Source organism: Acinonyx jubatus, chromosome D1 (assembly GCF_027475565.1).
Source record: "Acinonyx jubatus isolate Ajub_Pintada_27869175 chromosome D1, VMU_Ajub_asm_v1.0, whole genome shotgun sequence".
Classification (NCBI taxonomy): Eukaryota; Metazoa; Chordata; class Mammalia; order Carnivora; family Felidae; genus Acinonyx; species Acinonyx jubatus.
In genome coordinates, this window is record NC_069390.1 from 30,195,524 (window position 1) to 30,216,039 (window position 20,516).

The window sequence follows — 20,516 nt, forward strand, 5'->3', positions numbered from 1 at the left end:
CCAATTAATAATATATGGTTGGCTGGCATGGTGAGGGAGACACCAGGGTCTTTCTGCTTGCTTTAACCTCTGAATTGAAGGGGCAGCTTCAGCGTCTCACTCAGCCCTCTGATTGTGTGTCCTGCCAGTTTGCACTCACCGTTTTCTCACTGTACTAAATCGGTCTGGACCGAAGCTAGTTGTTTAGAGCCAAGATGGTAGATCAGTGGGGGCCAACACTTTAACTTACATCTGACCTCCTTGTCACTTATTCCGGCTCCTCTGAGCTTTTCAAACAGCACAAACAGGCAACACAGACAGCCAGTGACATGGGAATTAGAAGGCACTTTCCCTTTAGGTGCAGCTAGGTTTTATGGGCTTTTGTTTGACAGCCTTGCAAGGTTCATAAGGATTGTTATCCCTGTGGCACTGTTAAGGAAACAAGAGATCAGAGAGGTTACTTGCCCAAGGTTATATGGCAAGCCAATTGGAAGACCTAGAGCTGGAACTCATGTCCTCTGCCTCTTAACTCACTGCCTTGGCATTAACCAAAGCTGGGTCCCCTGTACCTAAATGTTAACACTCAGTGCTTTCAAACGAATCATTCAGTTCTTTGGTATTTACATTCTAAGTCTGAGCAATGGAGAGAAGGTACACTTTGTGTTGATAAGAAGAAGATTAGGGAACAAAGAGCAAGGGATTGATGATACTAATATTTGTAGTGATATTAACATGCTGATGACGACAGGAGCTAATATTTAATGCTCAATATAGGACAAACATTCTGCCAAATGCATTATGTATATTGTCACATCTAATCCTCACAATAAATCTATGTGGTTGGCGTTACTCTTTCCACTTTATACACGAGAAAACTGAGATCAGATGGAAGAAATTTGCCCAAGGTTACATTGCTAAGCAGAAAGCAGTCAGAATTTGAACCCAGACCTGTCTAATGTTTAATCCTTTGCACAACAAAGTTATGTTCATGCCACCTCAGCTGCAGGTGACCATGGGCAAGTCCTTAAAATTCTGTATACTGTTTTCTGTAAAACTCATACCTTACTCACCACTTGGAGTTATTGTGAACGAAGAAATGTGAGATGATTTGTAGTAAGTATGTGCAGATAACATGATATTGTCTACATTTAAAGCTGAAATTCCTCATTAAAATGAAAAGCATACCCACCACCAGCAGAGTGATGCTTGACATATAGCAGGTGCTCAGCAAACATGTATTGAACTACTTGAATGAAGGAAAGACTTCTGTTGCCAAAGATGCCTTTCTTTTGCGGGGGAGGGAAGCCCCCTAAGGCAAGCCCTGTCAGCTTCCTGAGCAAAAGTGTCCCAAATGCTCCACTCCCTGGGGGAACCACCTTGCAGTCAGAGTAGAGCCTTAGGTAGACCATGGATCTGTCTGCTCATATTCAGCTTGCATTTGGCTATATGAAGACTTTACACCAAATTATGATTTCTTTCCAAATGATACTAATCCTCATAGAAAAAGGAGAAAATAGTAGACAAATCAAAGGAAAAAAATCATCACTAATCCTCCTCCCACCCCCAAAATAACCATTCAGTATGTTGGTCTGTGTCTTTTTTCTAAGTATGTTTTGCATACTTGAATTCATACTGATATGTGAATTAATACTTTGCTTTTCCATTGACCATCATGGTGTATGCATTTTTTTCATGAAGTTACAAACTTCGTGGACAGTCGCTCTTAATTCAGTTGACAAATACTAGAACATCTGCTTTGTGCCAGGTGCTAGGGAGCAGAGTGAACCAGACTGAAGTCACCTAGCTTACGGTCTTCCTGGTTACATCATATTCATGGAGAAATTATTTTATTGTCCACTTATTACTTATTCTTTTACCGTCTATTTTCCAGGCGGCAGGCTTTCTTGCCAGTGTGGTCCTCCCTAGCTATATCCCCGTGGTGCCCCCAAAATATGAAATAGTATAAAAAGAAACCAGCATTATTGTCGACATAAATGTGTGACATCCTCCACCCACACAGACACATTCTCAAATAAAGTAAACGTAATAAAGTCTCTTGTTGGGGGCAGACATTTCATCAGGCCATCCCATCTGTTAACATCAGTTCTTAAGAGTTTGCTATGCAACAAAAAATCTAGCTAATCCTGGACCCACTTTTCCTCTTACTCTTTTGGGAAATCTAAGTTAAGAAACCCCTCCACCTGCTAGGTTTCTGTAACATGTCTGCAGGGTAGAAGAGGGGGAGAGGAAGGTACAGATGCTCTCTGCCAAGTTGCCGGAGTACTTGGCAATCTTCCTGGCCCCTCCCATCCTGTTCGTCCTGTGCTGTAGAACCAGCCAGACATGTGACACACATTGCTCTCACAGGCTGCCTTTAGTAGGATGTGGTTTTGTGTTTTGTGGTCCTGGCTTTAGCTGCCCAGCCTTATGAAGGAGTATGCAAGACGAAATGGAAGGAAATCTCTCCCCAAAAGTCTTCCTGCCAAGTATGCTCCTGGTCACCTCGTGGCCTAGGGGTGGGTCTTCACTTGAAGTCACTGGGTTAATTCTCAGATCATTCTGATGTTCCCCAACTTCCTCTGAAATTAGGTTACTTAGAAATGAAGGCCAAGGGAGCCTTGGTGGGTCAGTCGATTAAGCCTCTGACTTTGGCTCAGGTCATGATCTCATGGTTTGCAAGTTCGAGCCCCACATTGAACCATTGGGCTCTGTGCTGACAGCTCAGAGCCTGGAGGCTGCTTCAGAGTCTGTGTCTCCCTGTCTCTCTGCCCCTCTCCCACTCTCTCTCTCTCTCTCAAAAATAAATAAACATTAGAAAAAAAGAATAGATTTAATAAAAAAGAAATAAAGGCCAGAGATTAAAGACTTCTGTCCAAGGCAACTTTACCTGTGAAAATGGTGAGCTATGGCTTTATCCTGGGAACTGTATTCAATTTTGTATTCCCAGCGCCTACCTTGCCAGACCCTAGCTCACAGCAGGCATCCAGGTTATGTTTGTTGAATGAATAAATGCCCCAGAAGTACCATACTGAGCCCGTCCTCACTGGGCTTTCAACTCAGTAACTGCACACTTCACAAAGAAAGAGACTCCATGTCTCCCTATGGCCAAGCTTAGTGCCTGGCACATCCTAGACTTTCAGAAACCTTAGATGAAAAAAAAGGATGCAGTAAAGCCATAAGAGGGGGTAGTATTGAGCCATAAAGAGGAGTGGAATTCGGACAAATGCAATGACATGGATGAACCCTGAACACAACTGTGCTAAAGAGAATAAGCCAGACCCAAAAGGACAAATGTGGTACGATTCTGCTTACATGAGACACCTGCAGTTGTCATATTCATAGAGACAAAAATTGGACCAGTGCTGGCCAGCGTCTGGAAGGAGGGTGGGGAGAGGGAGCTGTCCTTTCATGGGCACAGAGCTTCTACTTGGGATGATGAAAAAGTTCTGGAGACGGAAGGTGGTGATGGTTGCACAACACTGCGAATGTATATAATGCCACTGCATTATACACTTTAAAAAATGGTTAAAATGGGGGTGCTTGGGTGGCTCAGTCAGTTAAGCGTCTGACTTTGGCTCAGGTCATGATCTCGCGGTTTGTGGGTTGGAGCCCCGCATTAGGCTCCGTGCTGACAGCTCAGAGCCTGGAGCCTGCTTCAGATTCTGTGTCTCTCCTTCTCTCTGCCCTTCTGCTCGCTCTCTGTCTCTCTCTCTCTCTCTCTCAAAAATAAATAAACATTAAAATTTATTTTTATTTTTTTTAAATGGTTAAATGGTCAGTTTTATGTTATATATAGTTTACTACAATTTTAAAAATGGCAAAAAAAAGAAAAACGGAGGAATGCTGCTTTTCTTTTTCTACTCCTCTCCATCCACTGACCCCTTTTTCTTTTAAACCTAGACAGTGGTGCTGGTATCCCTCTTTGAGAAATTCCCCTGCCGGGGGTTAAAGATCAAGGCAAGGCCCATTCTCTGGTCCGGGCACCAGATTTCCTCAGCCACAAAACAAAATGCTATTTCTGGATGCACCTGGGCATGTCCCAAATCTGCTTGACCTGCCCACCAAGACAGATGTTCTGCGTGCCCTTCCTGCTGCCCTGTCAGGCTCTTTGCACAATTGATGAGCATAGTCTCCTGCATAGCCCAATGGAAGGCAACAGACACTGTAATGTTATTTTTAATAATTCAAGGCACACCACATTCGAAAACAGGTCATAGTGGGTTTTGTTTTCTTGGTTCCTGAAGGAAACTCCGCTTACACTATTTCCTTTCCAGCAGGGGAGAGGAAAATGGGTAACAGAGGCTTCATTCGGACACTTGTTCCTTATTAGTTACAGAAAAGGGACACAGTTGGCATGTTTGCAAAGACCGCGGTGTGCCCTACCTGGTTTACGAAGCCCCTGCCCATAGCTCATGGGCCTCAGGTGACCGCCTTAGGTATGATTTGTTCCTGTCCCGTCCAGAGCACATAGACCACATTTATTCACTCAGGCCTGCCCCTTTATCAAAACAGTATCTGTTCTCATCCCCAGGACCTCATAACGAAAGAGTGCGTTACAGAGTCACAGGGAAGAGATGGGACTAGACAGCTGGCGTGAGAGAGGAGCCGCCACTGCCCTTTGCAGGCAGCTGAGCCTGTGGTTTGGGCCAGGCAGGCTTCCCAGGCAGCTGCACAGGGCTGTAAATCTTGCCCTGAAGTTAAGCTGTCCCTCTCTCCTAGCCATGTCAACTGGTGCATGTGTCTCTTTGCTGCACAAGGTGTGACGTTCCTCCGTGAGCTAATGCAAAGCATCTTTTTAATTGCACGGAAGAGTAACTTCCAGGCTGCCAAGTGGAGGGACTTGGGGGAGAAGGCTGGCTTCTTAACAAACTCCAGAGCTAAGAAGAGAAAAGGAGGCAAGAAAGGGAGTGGGGCAGGCATCTGCCTTTCATCTGGATATTCGGGATGACACATGTGGTGCCAGGGAAACTGCTATTTCTAACTGACGGGAAGCTTTGCAGTCAAGGGAGGGCTGAGCTGTCAGGTGAGCTAGAGATCAAGAATTATCATGACAGCTTCATGGCATGTGAAAGGGGCTGTGAAGTGCGGTGTGATTTTAACCAGCGGTGGTTAAATTAGCTTCTGTTAGACCTGGTGCGATGTGCAGTAGGAGAGGGGCCGACGGAGGTTGGGAGTGCCAGGCATGAGGAAGGTTGCAATTCTAAAGTGCCGCCATTTAGGAAAGAAAGTGTATGTGGAAACTGGCCCCTGGTTTCTGAATTTTGATTACTGGAGATGCCAGGCTGTGGTGATGGTGTTAATTAGTAGCTTGTCAATGCTACCAATGAACCTGTCCAAGGGCCCTGTTATTAATATTCCAAGGACCCAAGGACCCTCCCTTGAACTTCCCCCAATTTAAGATCCTGTCAAAATCTAACCACCTGTACTAGCCAGCTAAGCAGCCTTGACTAACGTTTTGCCCTGTGCTCTCACATTCCACAGGATTGTCTATGCAAGACTGAGCAAGCGAGCGAGTGAGCAAGTGCCTGTTTGAAAACTTCCACTCAAAAGTGAGCTGAGGAAGTGCCTTTTAATAAGTAATCAGCCCGAGGAAATCAGACTCTATCTAGCCATCTAGTAATGTTTGCCTATTCACTGGGGACTCTTCAAAAGTCTGGAGCAGGAGGGTTTGTTTACTTGATGGGCCGCAGCCTGGGAGGTTGTAGGAAGAAAACGTAACATGAGAGACTGTTTGTGTTTGTGTGCGTGCATGTGTGTGTGTGTGTGTACATGTGTATATACACATACACATATATTGCTCATATATCTTATATATAAATTAAAAGCTGCACATTAACACTTTGTGCCAATACTCTCCCAAACGTTTTGCATAAATGATCTCACTTTACCCACATAGGCAGATACTCCATTTCGATTTGGAAGATGAGGAGACTGAGAAGCCAGTAAGTAGCAGACCTGGGGCTTTACTGGTCTGTGATTCCATAACCCATGTTTGTACCTCCTGCCTCCAAAACAAGAATGGCTAACTTTTTACAGAATCCCCAGGTTTTCACAGTCCTAAGCAGTGGCATGGCCGCTACCCGAGCTGTGAACCCTTGCACTTTCCCCTTCATACTTTCCAGGCAGAATCCCAGGGGAGCCCACCAGGCTTCCAAGCCTTCATCTTTGCAGGAGGCACCTAGGAGATGGTTAATCACAATCCCAATCTTGAGTCTTTGTGATGCAGCCTTCCCAGGACCGTCTGCACCTGGGGGAATTTGTAGACATTGACCAGCAGGTACCAGCTCCGTGAACCTGAATAGCCCATCTGAGCAGACCAAGTGCCAACTTTTCTTTAACAAATCCTGCTTTCCTGGGGCGCTCCTGGCCCCCACTGACGTTGGTAGGGGAGTAAACAGCCATTCACCTGTCCCAACCTCAGATTTATGGTCCAGCAAGCTCCCTTCTGCCCTCACCACAGCACGGTGTACTGCAAACACAGATGACCTTTGTAGCGATTTCATCTCAACCTGCTTCCATATAGAAAACCTGTTTTGTGTTGACATTGTTTGGAACAAATTCTGCCTATGTTAACTCCCTTAGCTCCTGCTCCTGAACTTTCAGCCTGGAGAGGCCAAGTGCCCCTAATTGCGAGAGCAAGGGGGAGGGAGCCCTGAGAGCACCCACAGCTTCCATCCGTGTCTTTGGTCCAGTGGCTTCAGGCAGCTCTAGCTGCCTGAGTGTTCTAATCCCTCTCTAGAAGGAGATGGGTTACAGGTCCTGATTGGCCCACTGGCAATAGGGCGCTTTGTGGGACATTTTCTTACAAGTTGGTTCCCATGTGGTATTTGTTAGTCACAGCTAATTATTAAGTCCTTGGCTGAGGCAATAGACATTGTTCCCCTGGATTCCTCCCTCCTCCTTTCCCCCCCGCACCCCCCATTGCTACAGAACAAAACCCATTGTGGGGCTCGGGAGGTCGACTGTGCACATATTTTCCAGTGAACCCCTGATGGGCTCACTGCTGGGGTTTCATGTTTCAGGTTGAAACTCAACTGGATAAAGCATTATTCATTGATGCTGACACATTTGGTCTCTGCTCTGTGCAGTTACTTCTTCCACACTGGACTCGGTCCCTTACAGGCAATTTAGGTAATTCATTGAGAGCAATTCACGGCATTTATTTAGAACATTGATAGTCTGCACAGACTTATAGAATGTTAGGATTTCCTGATCATAGAAGGACCATCAAGTGCTGTGTTTTGCCGGCTTTGCTCAGAAGCTCAGGCCAGAAAGGAGGAGCAGACTAAGTGAGTGAGTAGGTTCGGAGCCCCTTCTTACCAGCCCTTCAGCAAGAGCACCCCTTCATGTCCCTGCTTTGGGTGTGGGGCTTCTGCATATGATTTCTGCAACCTACAAGCAATCCTGAAACCCAGTCATCAAATCCATGTACTCATTCATTTTTCAGATGAGGAAAGGAGCCCACTGAGGGGCCTTCTCTTACTGAAGGTTTATGTGAGTTTGTAAATTCATGCCAGAATGAGTATTAGCACACAGGTCTCTTCTGTATGCCCATTTATGACGCCATGCTGGAATAATTCTGGAACCCATCACTGGGCTGCTTTTTACCATTGCCTGGCCACTGTCTTGTGGAAAAGGCCTTATCTGGAGGATCTAAAGGAACAGAAAACATCCCAGAAAAGCCATAATAACATCTTGGAAGTCACACTGCATTTTCACTATGAGCCACTTCAATCACACAATGCCCTGGCACCGGCTGAAGTTGTACAGTGCTCAGCCTAAGAGACTGAACGGAGCAGCCCTGTTTTTACTTCACAAGTGTGTGAGCCAAAACCAAAACTGGGCTAGAAGGTTTTAGTTCAGCACTGTGCAGGCAAAAGCAGAAGAGGCTTTGGAGCCAGAAGATCCGGATTTGAATTTGCACTCCACTACTTACCAATCCTGGGAATATTGACAAATTACTTGATATCACTGATCTTCAGCCTTTTTGTCTAAAAATAGAGCTGGCAGTACTCAAGGACTGTTAATAATAATTCAAGGATTGTTATGAGGATTTAAATTTAATAGTCTGTGTAAAACCTCTATATAAAGCATATCAGAGACTTGATAAATGTTCCTTTTCTTATAATTTAAGTTCTGTCTCACACTCTCATACACATACATACAGGTTTGAGTCAAAATAAATGCCAGATATTTTTAAAGTTTGCCCTTAACTTGGAAGCTTCTGGATTTTGTCACAAGCTTAACATTAAAGTTTACATTAACATGAAATTTGGGGTGTCTGTACACAATGGGCTTGTCTTACTCTTTCGCAAAGCACTTAAAAAACGGAGCACTTCCTGGGGCAATAGGACTATAGGTTTCCCAAGAAGACTCTGTGAGAGAAACTCAGAAAGACTGGAAAATAAAGTCTTGTTCCTTTGACTCTGGAAGCCCCTGGGATGACCTGGGGGTCCAGAGGCTGACTGCCTTCAGACAGACTCTGGCAGCGAAATCAGAACCCCTCACTGTACCAACTACTTGGGTGTGCTTGGGACTCTTTCAAGCCTTCTTTATTTGCCATTCAGACAGGAACCATAGGCCCAGAAGCTTGTTTTCAAAACTTAGGAAAACAGATGTTTTTGCTTATTTTTCTCTCTCTCATGCCAAAATGCTCACTGAGTTTTCACTGGGTTCTGAACTTTTTTTTTTTTCTTTTACTTCTAAGACAAATCTTGGAAAGAGGTCATTGTGAAATGAAGGGAAAGAATGGGCATTTCAGCTCTATTTCAGATTCTAATGAAAATGCTTAAGAACCTGAAGACAGGAAGTCCTAGAAGACAAATGTAAACGAGATTGACTAATTGAGCCCTAAAAGGTTCTACCTGCTGCTTCCCTCAGGCCTGTGGTACCTGGTGCCTCCCCAGCAGCCTGGGATAAGAAAGCCAGCACTTCCTAATCCTCCAAAGAAACCAAAAGCATAGCATCTAGCTGAGCTACAAGGCAGTGTGGCTGCTGAGGGCTGTGTTGATTTTTTTTTTAAGTTTTTTTTATTTATTTTGAAAGAGAGAAACAGAGCAGGGGAAGAGCAGAGAGAGAGGAAGAGAAAGAGAATCCCAAGCAGGCTCTGCACGGTCAGCTCAGAGCCTGATGTAAGACTCGAACCCACAAACCATGAGATCATGGCCCGAGCCAAAATTAAGATGCGGATGCTTAAGTGACTGGGCCACCCAGGTACCCCAGGGCTGTGTTGATTGAACACGTGCTGTGCTCTAGGTGAGGCCCAGGGCCAGTCACAGGTCCTGAAGTTTACAGCTCAGACATTTTAGGTACTGTATTAGTTTCCTATTGGCTGCTGTAACAAATTACCACAAGTTTAGTGACTTATAACACCTGTTTACCATGTTGCAATCTGTTGGTCAGAAGTCTGACATGGATTTCACTAGGCTAAAATCCAGATGTCAGCCGGAAAGTGTCTTTCCTGGAGGCTCTGTGGAAGAATTCCTTTTCTTTCTTTACCTTTTCCAGCTTCTGGAGGCTGCCCACATCTCCTAGCTTGTGTTGTTCCTCCTTCATGTCCAAAGCCAGCAACAGCACTTTGGGTTTTTCTTAGGTTACATCACTCCATTCTCCTCTTCTGCCTCCCTCCTCTGCTTTTGGCGATGCAGGTGATTACATCGCCCCCCCCCCCCCGATAATCCAGGGTAATCTTCTTATTTTAAGGTCAGCTGATTAGCTCCTGAACTCCATCAATATCCTTGATTCCCCTTTACCATGCAAGGTAATATATTCACAGGTTCCAGGGGGGTCAGGACATGGACATCTCTGGGGTCGGTTCAAGGGTGGGGGTGGACAGTGTTACCTGCAATAAGTACATAGGTCGTTTTTACACTAACACAATAATTGTTTGAACTGGGACTCTTTCGATTGCAGAAACAGAACCTAACTCAAGTTAATAAAAAGGAAAATATTTTATTAGCTTATATACTTGAAAGGAAGAATGTGATTGGCTTCAGGCACAACTGGGTCTGTATGTCCAAAAGGTCATCAGGGTACTCTTGTTTCTTTGCTTGGCGTGTGTGTGTGTGTGTGTGTGTGTGTGTGTGTGATGATGATGATTTGATTCTCAAGCCTGGGCTGTCTGCATGGTGGCTAAGACAAAGCTTCCAGGCAATTCCAGGCCTACACAGTTCTCAAGACCCAGGATCCCAGAGAGGAACCCATGACCTCTTTTTAGGTAGTACCAGAAAAAGCCTGAGGATGACTCCCAGCTTGGGTCACATGTGCATCCCTAGACTAGTCACTGGTCAGGGAGATCCTAGAACAGGGTTGGGTCAGCCTTTGCAGAGCACATGAACTAAGAGGTGGAGGGAGAGGTTCTCCAAAAAACTTCAGGCACTGTTACGAAAAGAAAGGTGAAAGAGCTGGGCAGGCAAAAACCACTGATGTCCACTCCACCATCTTATTGCTGGATTTTAGAACCAAGTACTTGATTCCATGGTCAGAGCTCATTTGGCTTCAGGCAACAAGACACTAAACCTGAAAGAATACAGAAGAGGCTCACCCAGGGCAAGTAGGAAGTTAGTTCAAGTCTACGGAAGAAGAGGAATTGTGCAATGGTTAAGAGTATGGGTTTTGGAACCAGATTGTTTGGATTCATATCCAATTTATTGGTTGTGTTTACCTGTCCTCTCTGTGCCTCAGTTTCCTCATCTGTAAAATGGAGTTAGTTATAGTACCTACCTCCTGAGCTTATTGTGAAATTTAAATGTGTTAATACAAATAAAGTGTTTAGAATAATAGTACCTTGACAGAGAGTAAGCCCTCAACAATTAATAGCTTTAAAAGTTATTATTGTTACTATAAATAAGCCCCTTAGGATGGCTTAGGAACTTGGAAGATAGTTGTAGGACCCAAGTCAGGTGCTTTCTTGGTTTCTCTTTTTCTAACTGGGGCCACACAGTCTCTTACCTCTGGAACTTTCTTTCAAGCATCTCAGTGAGAACTCAGGTTTCTCACTTGTAAGGCAGATTTTCACATGGTTTTCGGTTGCCCTCTCCACTCTGTCCTTGCCTGTACGTGCCCACCACCAAATGAATGTTGGGTCAGTGTTTCTGAGTTCCAAATCTTGAGAGAATCTGATAGTCTGGCCCATGATTGGCTTTAAATAAGATTGAACCTCATTTGATTTGCTGTGACTGACCAAGTTACCTTGGACACAAGGTCGCCTCTTTTTCAATAGGTACGACAGGGGCAGCTTAAGTTGAAGAAGAAAATTGAGCTTAGCCAGAAAATTGACCAACTTGTTTTTTACATGTATGTGCTAGCAAGTAGGAGTTTTCCTACAGAATGGGAAAGAATCAGTTTCAACAAATAAAGGTTATATCTAGATGTTTGGGAATAGGACAGCACTGGGAACTGCTTTGTTCTGGTGTGATTTAGCCAGTAGTATGTGCAGAGAAAAATTGGTTATTCTATTATTATAAATGGTAGAGGCATGTTCAGCTCCAATTAGACGTGCTCTCATTGAGGACAAAACCCCCATGCATTCACTTTTGCCTGCCTGAAGCATCAACCTCAGAAACTCATTCCTGGGAGGGTGGACTGCTTACCTTCCCTGTCAGGAGAGTGGATTCCAGAATGACCCTCAAACCTTCCTTTTGAGAACAGGAGGAAAAGGCCACGCTTGCTCTTTGTTCCCTGGATCCCCTGTCACCTGTCAGAATCCCGAACGTTTTCAGCTTTCTCAGTCCAGGATTTCAAAACATCTCCATGTACGGAGGTACATGCTCTGCCTTCAGAGCCCTTGTCCTTTTCTCCAAGGACTTTTGTAAGAATCCTTCCAGCAAAGCAGTTTCACAGTGATGGGGAGGAAGGGGTGCTGATGGAATTTCTTACAGGAAGGGTAGAAATGCTTTGGATCCAAGCTAGGCATCTTAGGAAGCATGGAGATTTGGGGGAGAAGACAAAACATTGTTAAGATTTTGATAGAGGTCGGCTGGGTAGAGTCTCCACTGTAAAGACTCTTGTGCCCCTTTCTGGTTGAACAATTCGCAGGCTCCACACTTGCTTTCAAATGCGTTGGTTTTGAAGCAGTCAACAAAAAAGCATCCTGCTGCCAGGGCCAATCATCAAAAAGAGACAAGAGAGCGATGCAAACCGTGGGGGAATGTGCGCGAGAGAAATATTGTAGAGCAGAAACGTGGCTCCACTGGCCTGATACCGTGTGCATTATCTCCCCCAAAGGACCCCGTGGTTTAATGGATGGGGCTTTAACCTGCCCAGAGGTCAGTCTCTGCTGGACAAGTGGAACCTCATCCCTGAGGGCATCGACATACTCATGACACACGGACCTCCTCTAGGTAAGTGAAGCAAATGTTGTCCTTTTGTCATAATAGATGTCTTTTCCCCAAGCATAATAAACAATGCTTCAGGGATATAATCATTTCCTTCAAAAAATGAAAAGTGAATACAAAAAGAAAAGCCAATGTCTTTAAAGAAACCGGTATGATAATTAAACTCAGCAGTTCTGCTAGGCTTACAGGTGTTTTTGAAATTAAATTTTTTTTTAATTTAGTTGAGTCAGGGAAAATCAAATCAGTATGGAGCACCACAGTCTTTGGAGCTCAATCATTTATTTTAAGAACTGTATTCACTTTGGAGTAAGGGAAGTGGAGACTGGAGGGAAGAAGGCACAGACCTCTCAATTGCAGGGCTTTTGAATGGCAACGAAATAATGGAAACTTTTGTTTAAAGTAGTTCATTATCCTTTCCCATGTAATAGTGGGACCTGGGAAATCTTTAAAGTTAAACATTTGAGCTGATTATATAAGCAAAGAATCCTTAAAAAAAAAAAAACTAAGGTGTTAAGTAAGGACTTACATTGAAAGTTACTTAAAGATACTCATCCTACAGAATCCTTGAACCTACAGAATCCTTGAACCTACATCCAGGTTTAGATTGCCAGCATGCTTCAAAGCTACCTTTAGTTACGCAGGTTATGGGCCAGAATATGATTTTTTGACTTTTATAATTCTCTTTTAATTATTCATGAACTTGTTATCTCCTTGGCTTAGCCACAGAACATTGTCAAACAGGACTATCACCTGGATCCCCGTTCAACAAAGGTGTAACTCTGGAAATTCAGATGCTTCACTTATAGTAGGAGAGCTTTTCTTTCTTTCTTTCTTTCTTTCTTTCTTTCTTTCTTTCTTTCTTTCTTTTAGATTGCAGTAAAAAACATATAAGATGAAATCTACACTCTTAATAAATGTTCAAATGCATAATGCTAGCAAAGGTTGGTTTAGAGAAAGGAAGAAAACCCTTGTTACAAAATAAATTATTTTCAGTCTTTCCCTATGGTTTGAGGTTGTGGTCCATATGACTTCCCTCCTCTGTCAACGTGAAAAATAAAAAATCTAACACACATCCCCTACTGTGAATTTAATCTTTGTAGATATTGTTTCCTCCAGCCCACTTAGGGCTGCTTTCCATCTCTTCCAAGGAAAGTGAGTGCTCTGTGTTTCACATAGAAATAGCAGAAGGGAGGGCCAAGGCGTGAGTCATGGTGGCACATTTTAATGATGTGGAGAAGCAAGAGAAGAGAAGCAGGTTGTGTTGTAGACAGGGGAATTGTCCAGATTTGCACAGGATCTAGCCGTTCCTGACTTTTTCAGTATTTCAGAATCACCATCCCCATGTCTTTTTCCCCCTATTCCATCCCATCCCACCCCATGTTTTAAAAGATCACACTTCCAACAACATTTATCATCATAATGAATTAAGCTCCCTATTTTGCAGCCATTAGAGACTAAATCCTGAATTGCTAGCTAAATATTCTGATCAGCCCTGAGTTACCCAGTGAGACCCTACAGAGAGAGCATCTCAGCCAACTCGGTCCTTTCCCTGAGCAGGCTATTCCATGCAGACATGATTCTCCTTGGGCTGTTTATTGTAAACAGGACTTGGATATCCTCAGCACAGACAGCTTTACATGACTGAAGTATTATTTGGAATATAACTTTGAGCAGAACACTTGATTCACAGACTCATCAGGCCATTAATGTCGGTACAGAAGCAAGTGGTGGTAGTCCTAAGTCTGCATTCTAGCCTCCAAAGAATTGAGACATCCCAGAAACTTTGAATACTACTTTACTTGTAGTAAATATGGAGTAATCCAGAGAGTGGTTGTGCATGTAGCGAAGTAAGTTCTACCTCAAGGAGTTCCACAATAAAAGGTCAGGTGAGGTTTTCATAAGGTAAAGTTGAACCTTAATCAAAGTATGTTATTGGGATTCTTGTGAAAATGCTGGTTTGGGGTGGGGATGGAGAGGGGCCTTTAATTCTTTCCTGTTGAGTAGCAATCTCACCGTGAGACTTTACTATCATGGTATAAGCAGGATGCCTTCTCAGGTTGATTGTATATGAAATGAGATAATTTCTTCCTTCAAGGAAAACCCATCCATGATAGAATATGCCAACCACTGTGGATTAAGGATTTTTTTCCCCTAACAAACAGAATTTTGAAACCTCTGGTTGAATTTTTATAGGGCCCCGTTTTCATCTGATGTTCTTTCCAGACTCTCTAGCCACTCCCCACACCCCAGTTAACATGTCTTTACAGAAATGCTCTGTCTTCATTGCTGCAGTTCCGTCAAACAAAGTGGAATAAGCTTATCAGTCCGTTTCTGCCTGATTATTTCTGAATAGTAGAAATCACCAACAGAGCTGTGTTATGGATTCCCACTGATGACGATTTAGCCATTAGTCCAACCTGCCTTCTTTACACCCATCCTGCTCAGGCAAATGGGGTCTATTTCTGGCCATAATCATCCAGATACCTGACTTTTGTTATAATTGATGTCAGTTTTTATGGATTCTCTACATTAAACGTGGAAGTAAGTGGCTTTTACTTTAAAGGTAGTCAGTTAGCCCCAGCTGACTGGATGCCACCATGTGGTCACATTGCTGCCTATTGCCAGAGAGGAGACTGGAGGAGGAACTTGCCATTTCCAAGCTTTGGTCATCAAGAACTACCAAGGGTTAAAGTTGATGTACCTGAGGAGAGCAAGGTATCTTGTGGCCAGTTTACAGACAGTCCCTACTAGCCTGTCTTTTTTGAGCCATCTTAGAGGTAAACTGCTATAAGAAAGACGTAATAAAAAAAAGAGAGGAAAGTAACTGAATTGGGAAAGAAAGAGATATTGCAGGACTGCCGGGAATAAATGTCATTAGGCCCATGAAGATTTGAAACCAGGGCTGCATAAATCAAATCCCTTACAGAAAGAAAAAAAAATGTTAATTAACAGGAAGAAAAAAATGGAAACCAAAAAAAAAATTTCAAGAACCTAAAGAAGACAAAGTGACAAGTGAAAAGTTCCTTAAAAGCCATTGTGAGCTTTAATGGAGAGGCTAGGATTACAGATAATGTAATAAACCTTCTGTGAGTTATGGCTTCCTGAAAGTCTAAATGAAACCTTACCTGAAGAAGGAAAATTGAGAGTATTGATTGCATTTTGCCCTTAGGTTTTCGAGACTGGGTTCCAAAGGAGCTTCAAAGAGTCGGCTGTGTGGAGCTTTTAAACACAGTCCAGAGGCGAGTCCGGCCCAAGCTCCATGTATTTGGTGGAATCCATGAAGGTAAGACCAGCAGAAAGGCATTCACAAGGTCTTGTATCATTATTCATGATCTCATTCCAGAATGGGGACCTTGGGTACAGTTGGAATGACTGGAACAGTGTTGTCAAACTCTTTTTACAGTGGCAGAACCTTTTGTAATATCAATTGTTAGGGGAAATACCTGCATGTAAAGCTGATAAATATTTTATATGGAGATTCTCTCTTTTAAGCAGAGTGGAGAGAAAGAAGTAGGTCTGGTTCACCTTACTGAAAACCCAGCAACCCCAACCCCACCCCCACACCCCAAGGCAACTTCTGGAATCTCAGGGCTCTGATGAGGAATGTTTGCTAACCGCCACTGTAGAACAGCCCTGAGGTAAAAAAGGACAAATTCTTTCTTTAAGACATTTAGAAGAAATGGCCTGGATATTAGACTAAACAACTTCCAATGCCTCTTTCTACCTGTAAATATTGTGTTTCATATGGAATACACACAGAACCCAGGAAGACAAGACTTTCTTTGAAAAATAACTTTGGACACACAGTGAAAGTTATAGAACAGAAATGGCAGGAACCTGCAGATTTGCAGGTAGTCATTTCCTTATGAACCTCCGAAAACCATTTCAGACTTCTCAGAAATCATCAGCGCTATTAGGTCGGGCTGAAGCTAAAGGGAATAATTAAATCTCCCCCAACTGGAAACTGGTCCAGTTGCCTCTTTTTGCCTTTCAAGGTAGGGTGGAGTCAAGTTCACAGAATCCAAAAGCCTCCCAGGAAACTGTAGGGCTCTAGGTTTCGTCTGTCCTTCCTTTTTTAAACTAGGGTCTTTAGACAGACACAAAGCTGTCTTTCAGCAGGCATTAGATTTTTCTTGGCCGCACCAGTATCTCCCGGTTTCACGGGTTTGTGTGCAGTGGTGCGTTTACATAGGCAGCCTCCATATTTTCTACAGCTCCTGCTTACAGCTTGTACTCTGGAGTTCTTTATGAGTCTGCAGGTGAGTTGTTGAGGCCTACGTGTCTGATGAAGCAAGAAAACCAAGTTTGCTTTTCAAAGCCCACAAATCCATTGGCTTCCAGGTTAGGCATTAGAGGCATACGTATTGAAAATCATCCTCCTAATGCCAGAGAAAATTCAGCTTGCCCCAAGTGCAGGCACCAGCTGAGTGCATGGAATGCGGGGTGCAGCTCCACAAGAGTGGACATCATCCTACCCTGACTTGGAGTCGTAGTCCCTGAAAAGGAGGGCATTTCTTTAAGGCATGATACCGGATTGGTGGGGGAGAATGGGTGGGAGTTCATGTCTAAACAGCAGTTCTGGGGGACAGTTATCAGGCTTGAATACCTACAGCATACCTCTGAGTTTGCATTTCATCCGGTTTTTTTAAAATCATTAATTAACTTTAAACTAGCCAGACTATTGGGGAATTCCACTGAAGCCCCAAAATAATAAACTTGCTTAAAAGGGAGGAGATCATATTCAAATAAACTTGTCTCACTTTTATTCACTTAAGACAGCTGAAGAGGGCAGAGAGAGGGCAAATACCAACCTCTTGATGGAGAGAGATAACAAGACTTTATGACCCCAGAACTAAACAGTGCACATTTTAAATGCCTCTTTTCTTAAGAGATTTTTCCATTGACCCTCATTAAGCTCTCCACAGGCTTACTTGGAGAAATTTTAGCAAATGGAAAGGAAAAAAAAAAAAAAGAAAGAAAGAAAAACCTGTTGTTTCTGTAAGTCCTGATAATTTTTCACGGACATATTTTTTTTATGCCATAAGAGCCTGATACCAACATAGAATTACAAACTTAATTGCAGAGGTTCTCAGGTAGATATAGGGTATCCAGGGATATGTGCTATTGCAAACATGCTAAAAATTTCAACGAATTAAAATTTATCAAACTGGAAGGGAGCCCTGGGTGGCTCAGTCAGTTAAGTGTCTGACTCTTGATTTCAGGTCAGGTCATTGTCTCATGGCTCATGAGTTCAAGCCCCACATTGGGCTCTGCGCTGACAGTGTGAGCCTGCTTAGGATTCTCTCTTTCCCCCCTCTCTCTCTGCCCCTCTTCTGCTCTCTAAATAAGCAAATAAATAAATAAATAAATAAATAAATAAACATTTAAGAAAATTATAAAAGGGGCATACATACCAAAGACCCAGAAAAACTTTCTTAACTTTCTTCCAGTAGGTTGCAAGAGATTTATATTCTGCATGTGGGAAGTGTTTTGGCTTGATCCAGTGCCCAGGTGAGCTTAGGAAGCAGGGTCTTATGGTGATGTCTCTGCAAATCACTTGGGTGTTCGGTTATTTGACTTTTTTGAGTGAAATGGAATCAAAGCCACACAATTCGAGTAAGTTAAGATCAGTTATCTCCTAAGTAAGGAAGCTGAGCATCCACCCTCCTGGATCCCAGTGCAGTGCTCTCCCCCACGCCCCCCCCCCCCCCCCCGACTTGTCCCAAAGCCCATTTGGGATTTGGATGCCTGTGCCCTGAGGAGTCGCTTATGTTACTCATTCTGTTCCCTAGAACTCAATAATTAATGCAGGGCTTTGAAATGAAAATCATATTTTAAAAAGAGGGGAAGAAATGTGTTTTCTTTATTCTCACTAGTAAAGAAATCACAGTCTTTCCCTGACAAATCTAGTGTTTAAATAAGAAAAAAAGAATCACTTTTCTTTGAAGTAGAGGATTCTCCCTTTAAAGAAAACAGAATGTAATTGGAAGGCAGCTTCTGAAAGCTGTTATCATCTGGGGAGGCTTCATTGAATCTCATCTCACTGCCCACTGGCAAAGATTTTTTCAGTTTTCCTTGCCTGACAGCTCACCACTGAGTCACTGTCATTTGTATATATTACAGTAAGCATGACACTCTGTCTCCACAGGTTACGGCATTATGACCGACGGTTATACAACGTACATCAATGCCTCAACGTGTACAGTCAGCTTTCAACCGACCAACCCTCCAATTATATTTGACCTTCCAAACCCACAGGGTTCCTGAAGCTCTAAAAAGCCCAATTGGAATGTGAGGGAAGGTCTATAAACTGTCATTTTTCTAATTATAAACTTACATTCTCTTACTTGTTTATTTCCAAATCTTGTGAGTTCTTTTTGTAAATTACTGGAACACAAATGACTCTAGAGGTTGTGCTTCTTTATTTTTTTTTAAATGGGGCGTCCATTCGAAATGAAAGGAGCATTGTGAATTTGTAAAATGACTTCCCTTTTCTCAAAGGCCACGCCATTGTAAATTGTTAGTATTCGCCAAAGGACAGCCAAGCTTTCTTTTTAAAAGGTGATGAAAGTCTTATTTTAATATGCTTTAAGCTGGAAGAAAAAGAAAAAAAAAAGAAAAGAAAAAAGAAACAGGTAGGTAGTGTTTTAAAAACCACCCAGATTTGCACAACTGTTTAAGAGTATTGTTTGAAGTGTTTTATTTTTTGGTGTTTTGTTATTGCTGTTGTTTTCTTGGTAATGCTTCTTTTTTGCAGACGTGGCCTGGATTTATAACAATCTTTTCGGCAAAAGTAGGCGTGGAAAAGACTTCTCTTCACACTCTCACTATAAAGAAAGCTGCATCCGGAGAAGAAAACGACCCTCGTTTAAAGGATGGCTTAGCTAGTGAGATCCATGTTGTGGTTATACAAGGTCTCATTGTTTGTTTGTTTTCTTTTAAATTATTTTAGCTTTAAAAATATGGAAATGGAATCTGTCAAGAGCAGGTATTTCACGCAGTTAAAAAAAGTGAGCGCGCAGACTCCTTTTCAGTATGGGTTTATATATATAAATATTTTTTGTGTATTATGACTAAGTTAGGAGTTTAATATTGCCAAGGACAGTACAACTGCAAAGCGATGCTTTATAGCAGGGCATCGCAAGTCCGAAGGGGCTGACACATTTTCTTAGAACTCAAGATCTCAAAGAACTTGAGTTAAATCTAGGTTACAGTTACAGGCGTGTACAGACTTATACATGGATGCAATGGAAGGTAACTAAAATAAGGCTTAGTTGTCCTTTATATTTAAATACCCTGAATTGTCTTCTTACTTCCTCTCCTTCCCCCCATTTTGCACTGTGTGTCGATGCAATCTTCGCTAGCACAAAATATTGTCGCTAATAGTCATTTCTGTTTTCCCATTGTAAATGCTGTTAAGCTTTATCCTATTTTATGTTACCTTGTTAATGAAATTTAGGAAAGCAGTTGTTTCTTTTAAATTTATTGTGATATTCTATATCTAGCGGCCTTTATATGCAAATAAAATTGCAAGATTTTTAAATCTGTCCTGTTTGGAGGGTTGGCTAGGAGGATGGTGGTTTAATCCCCAGCTGGGGAAAGGGGGTGGATTTATTCATATGCAACATTAGCACTCCCTCTCAGGAGAATTAGAATAAGTGCTTTTTTTTTTCTGATTTTCAATAAGTCTTTTATTGCCCACCTTTCCCAGGCTGGCAGGTAGATCGATAAGGCACTCTGTCTACTCTTTCCTTCCATCGCACTGTCATATACCTTGCCGTAGGTTTCAGAGAGTGAATATCTCATCTCGGCCATTGTAATTTCTATAGGAAGGGTCCCGGTGCAGTGGAGGCTGGAGATGCTATTGTGGATGTGCGGTAGTGAGAAGGTGAACCAATGGGTAATAGAGTGGCCACTACACAGTCTCCCCAGGAGCAGTTACCATCGCCTCCTCACTGTTTTATTTATTTATTTATTTATTTTTATTGACGTCCATCGCTAAAATGATATGGTAGCCAGGAGGCCCGAGGCAGTGGTGGGGTGTGAAAAATAAAGTTATGTCTTTTTTATTTTCTCTGGAACAGCCATTGAAGAAAAGCGACATGATCTTGAATCTGCAGTGTATCCCAAAAGTCTATGTTCCAGTGCCCATCGGATTGTATTCTTACACATCTTCCTTCCCTCCTCCCATTGTGGACTCTT

The 20,516-nt window shown here is 42.9% G+C and overlaps 1 protein-coding gene across 5 annotated transcripts in view; it reads left to right on the forward strand.

The window, feature by feature from the left end:
• Nucleotides 1-19,857, forward strand: part of MPPED2 (metallophosphoesterase domain containing 2) — a 174,525-nt gene extending 154,668 nt beyond the window's left edge. For 4 of the 5 annotated variants that reach the window (XM_053203349.1, XM_053203350.1, XM_053203351.1 and 1 more), the window contains 3 exons: nucleotides 12,205-12,320; nucleotides 15,484-15,597; nucleotides 19,072-19,857. In XM_053203349.1, the coding sequence (XP_053059324.1) occupies nucleotides 12,205-12,320; nucleotides 15,484-15,597; nucleotides 19,072-19,202 (361 nt within the window). In that variant the 3' untranslated portion in view covers nucleotides 19,203-19,857. Of the gene's footprint in view, nucleotides 1-12,204; nucleotides 12,321-15,483; nucleotides 15,598-18,462 lie in introns of all 5 variants that reach the window. The other variant, XM_027072949.2, reaches the window with a different exon arrangement.
• The last annotated feature ends 659 nt before the right edge of the window (nucleotides 19,858-20,516 follow it).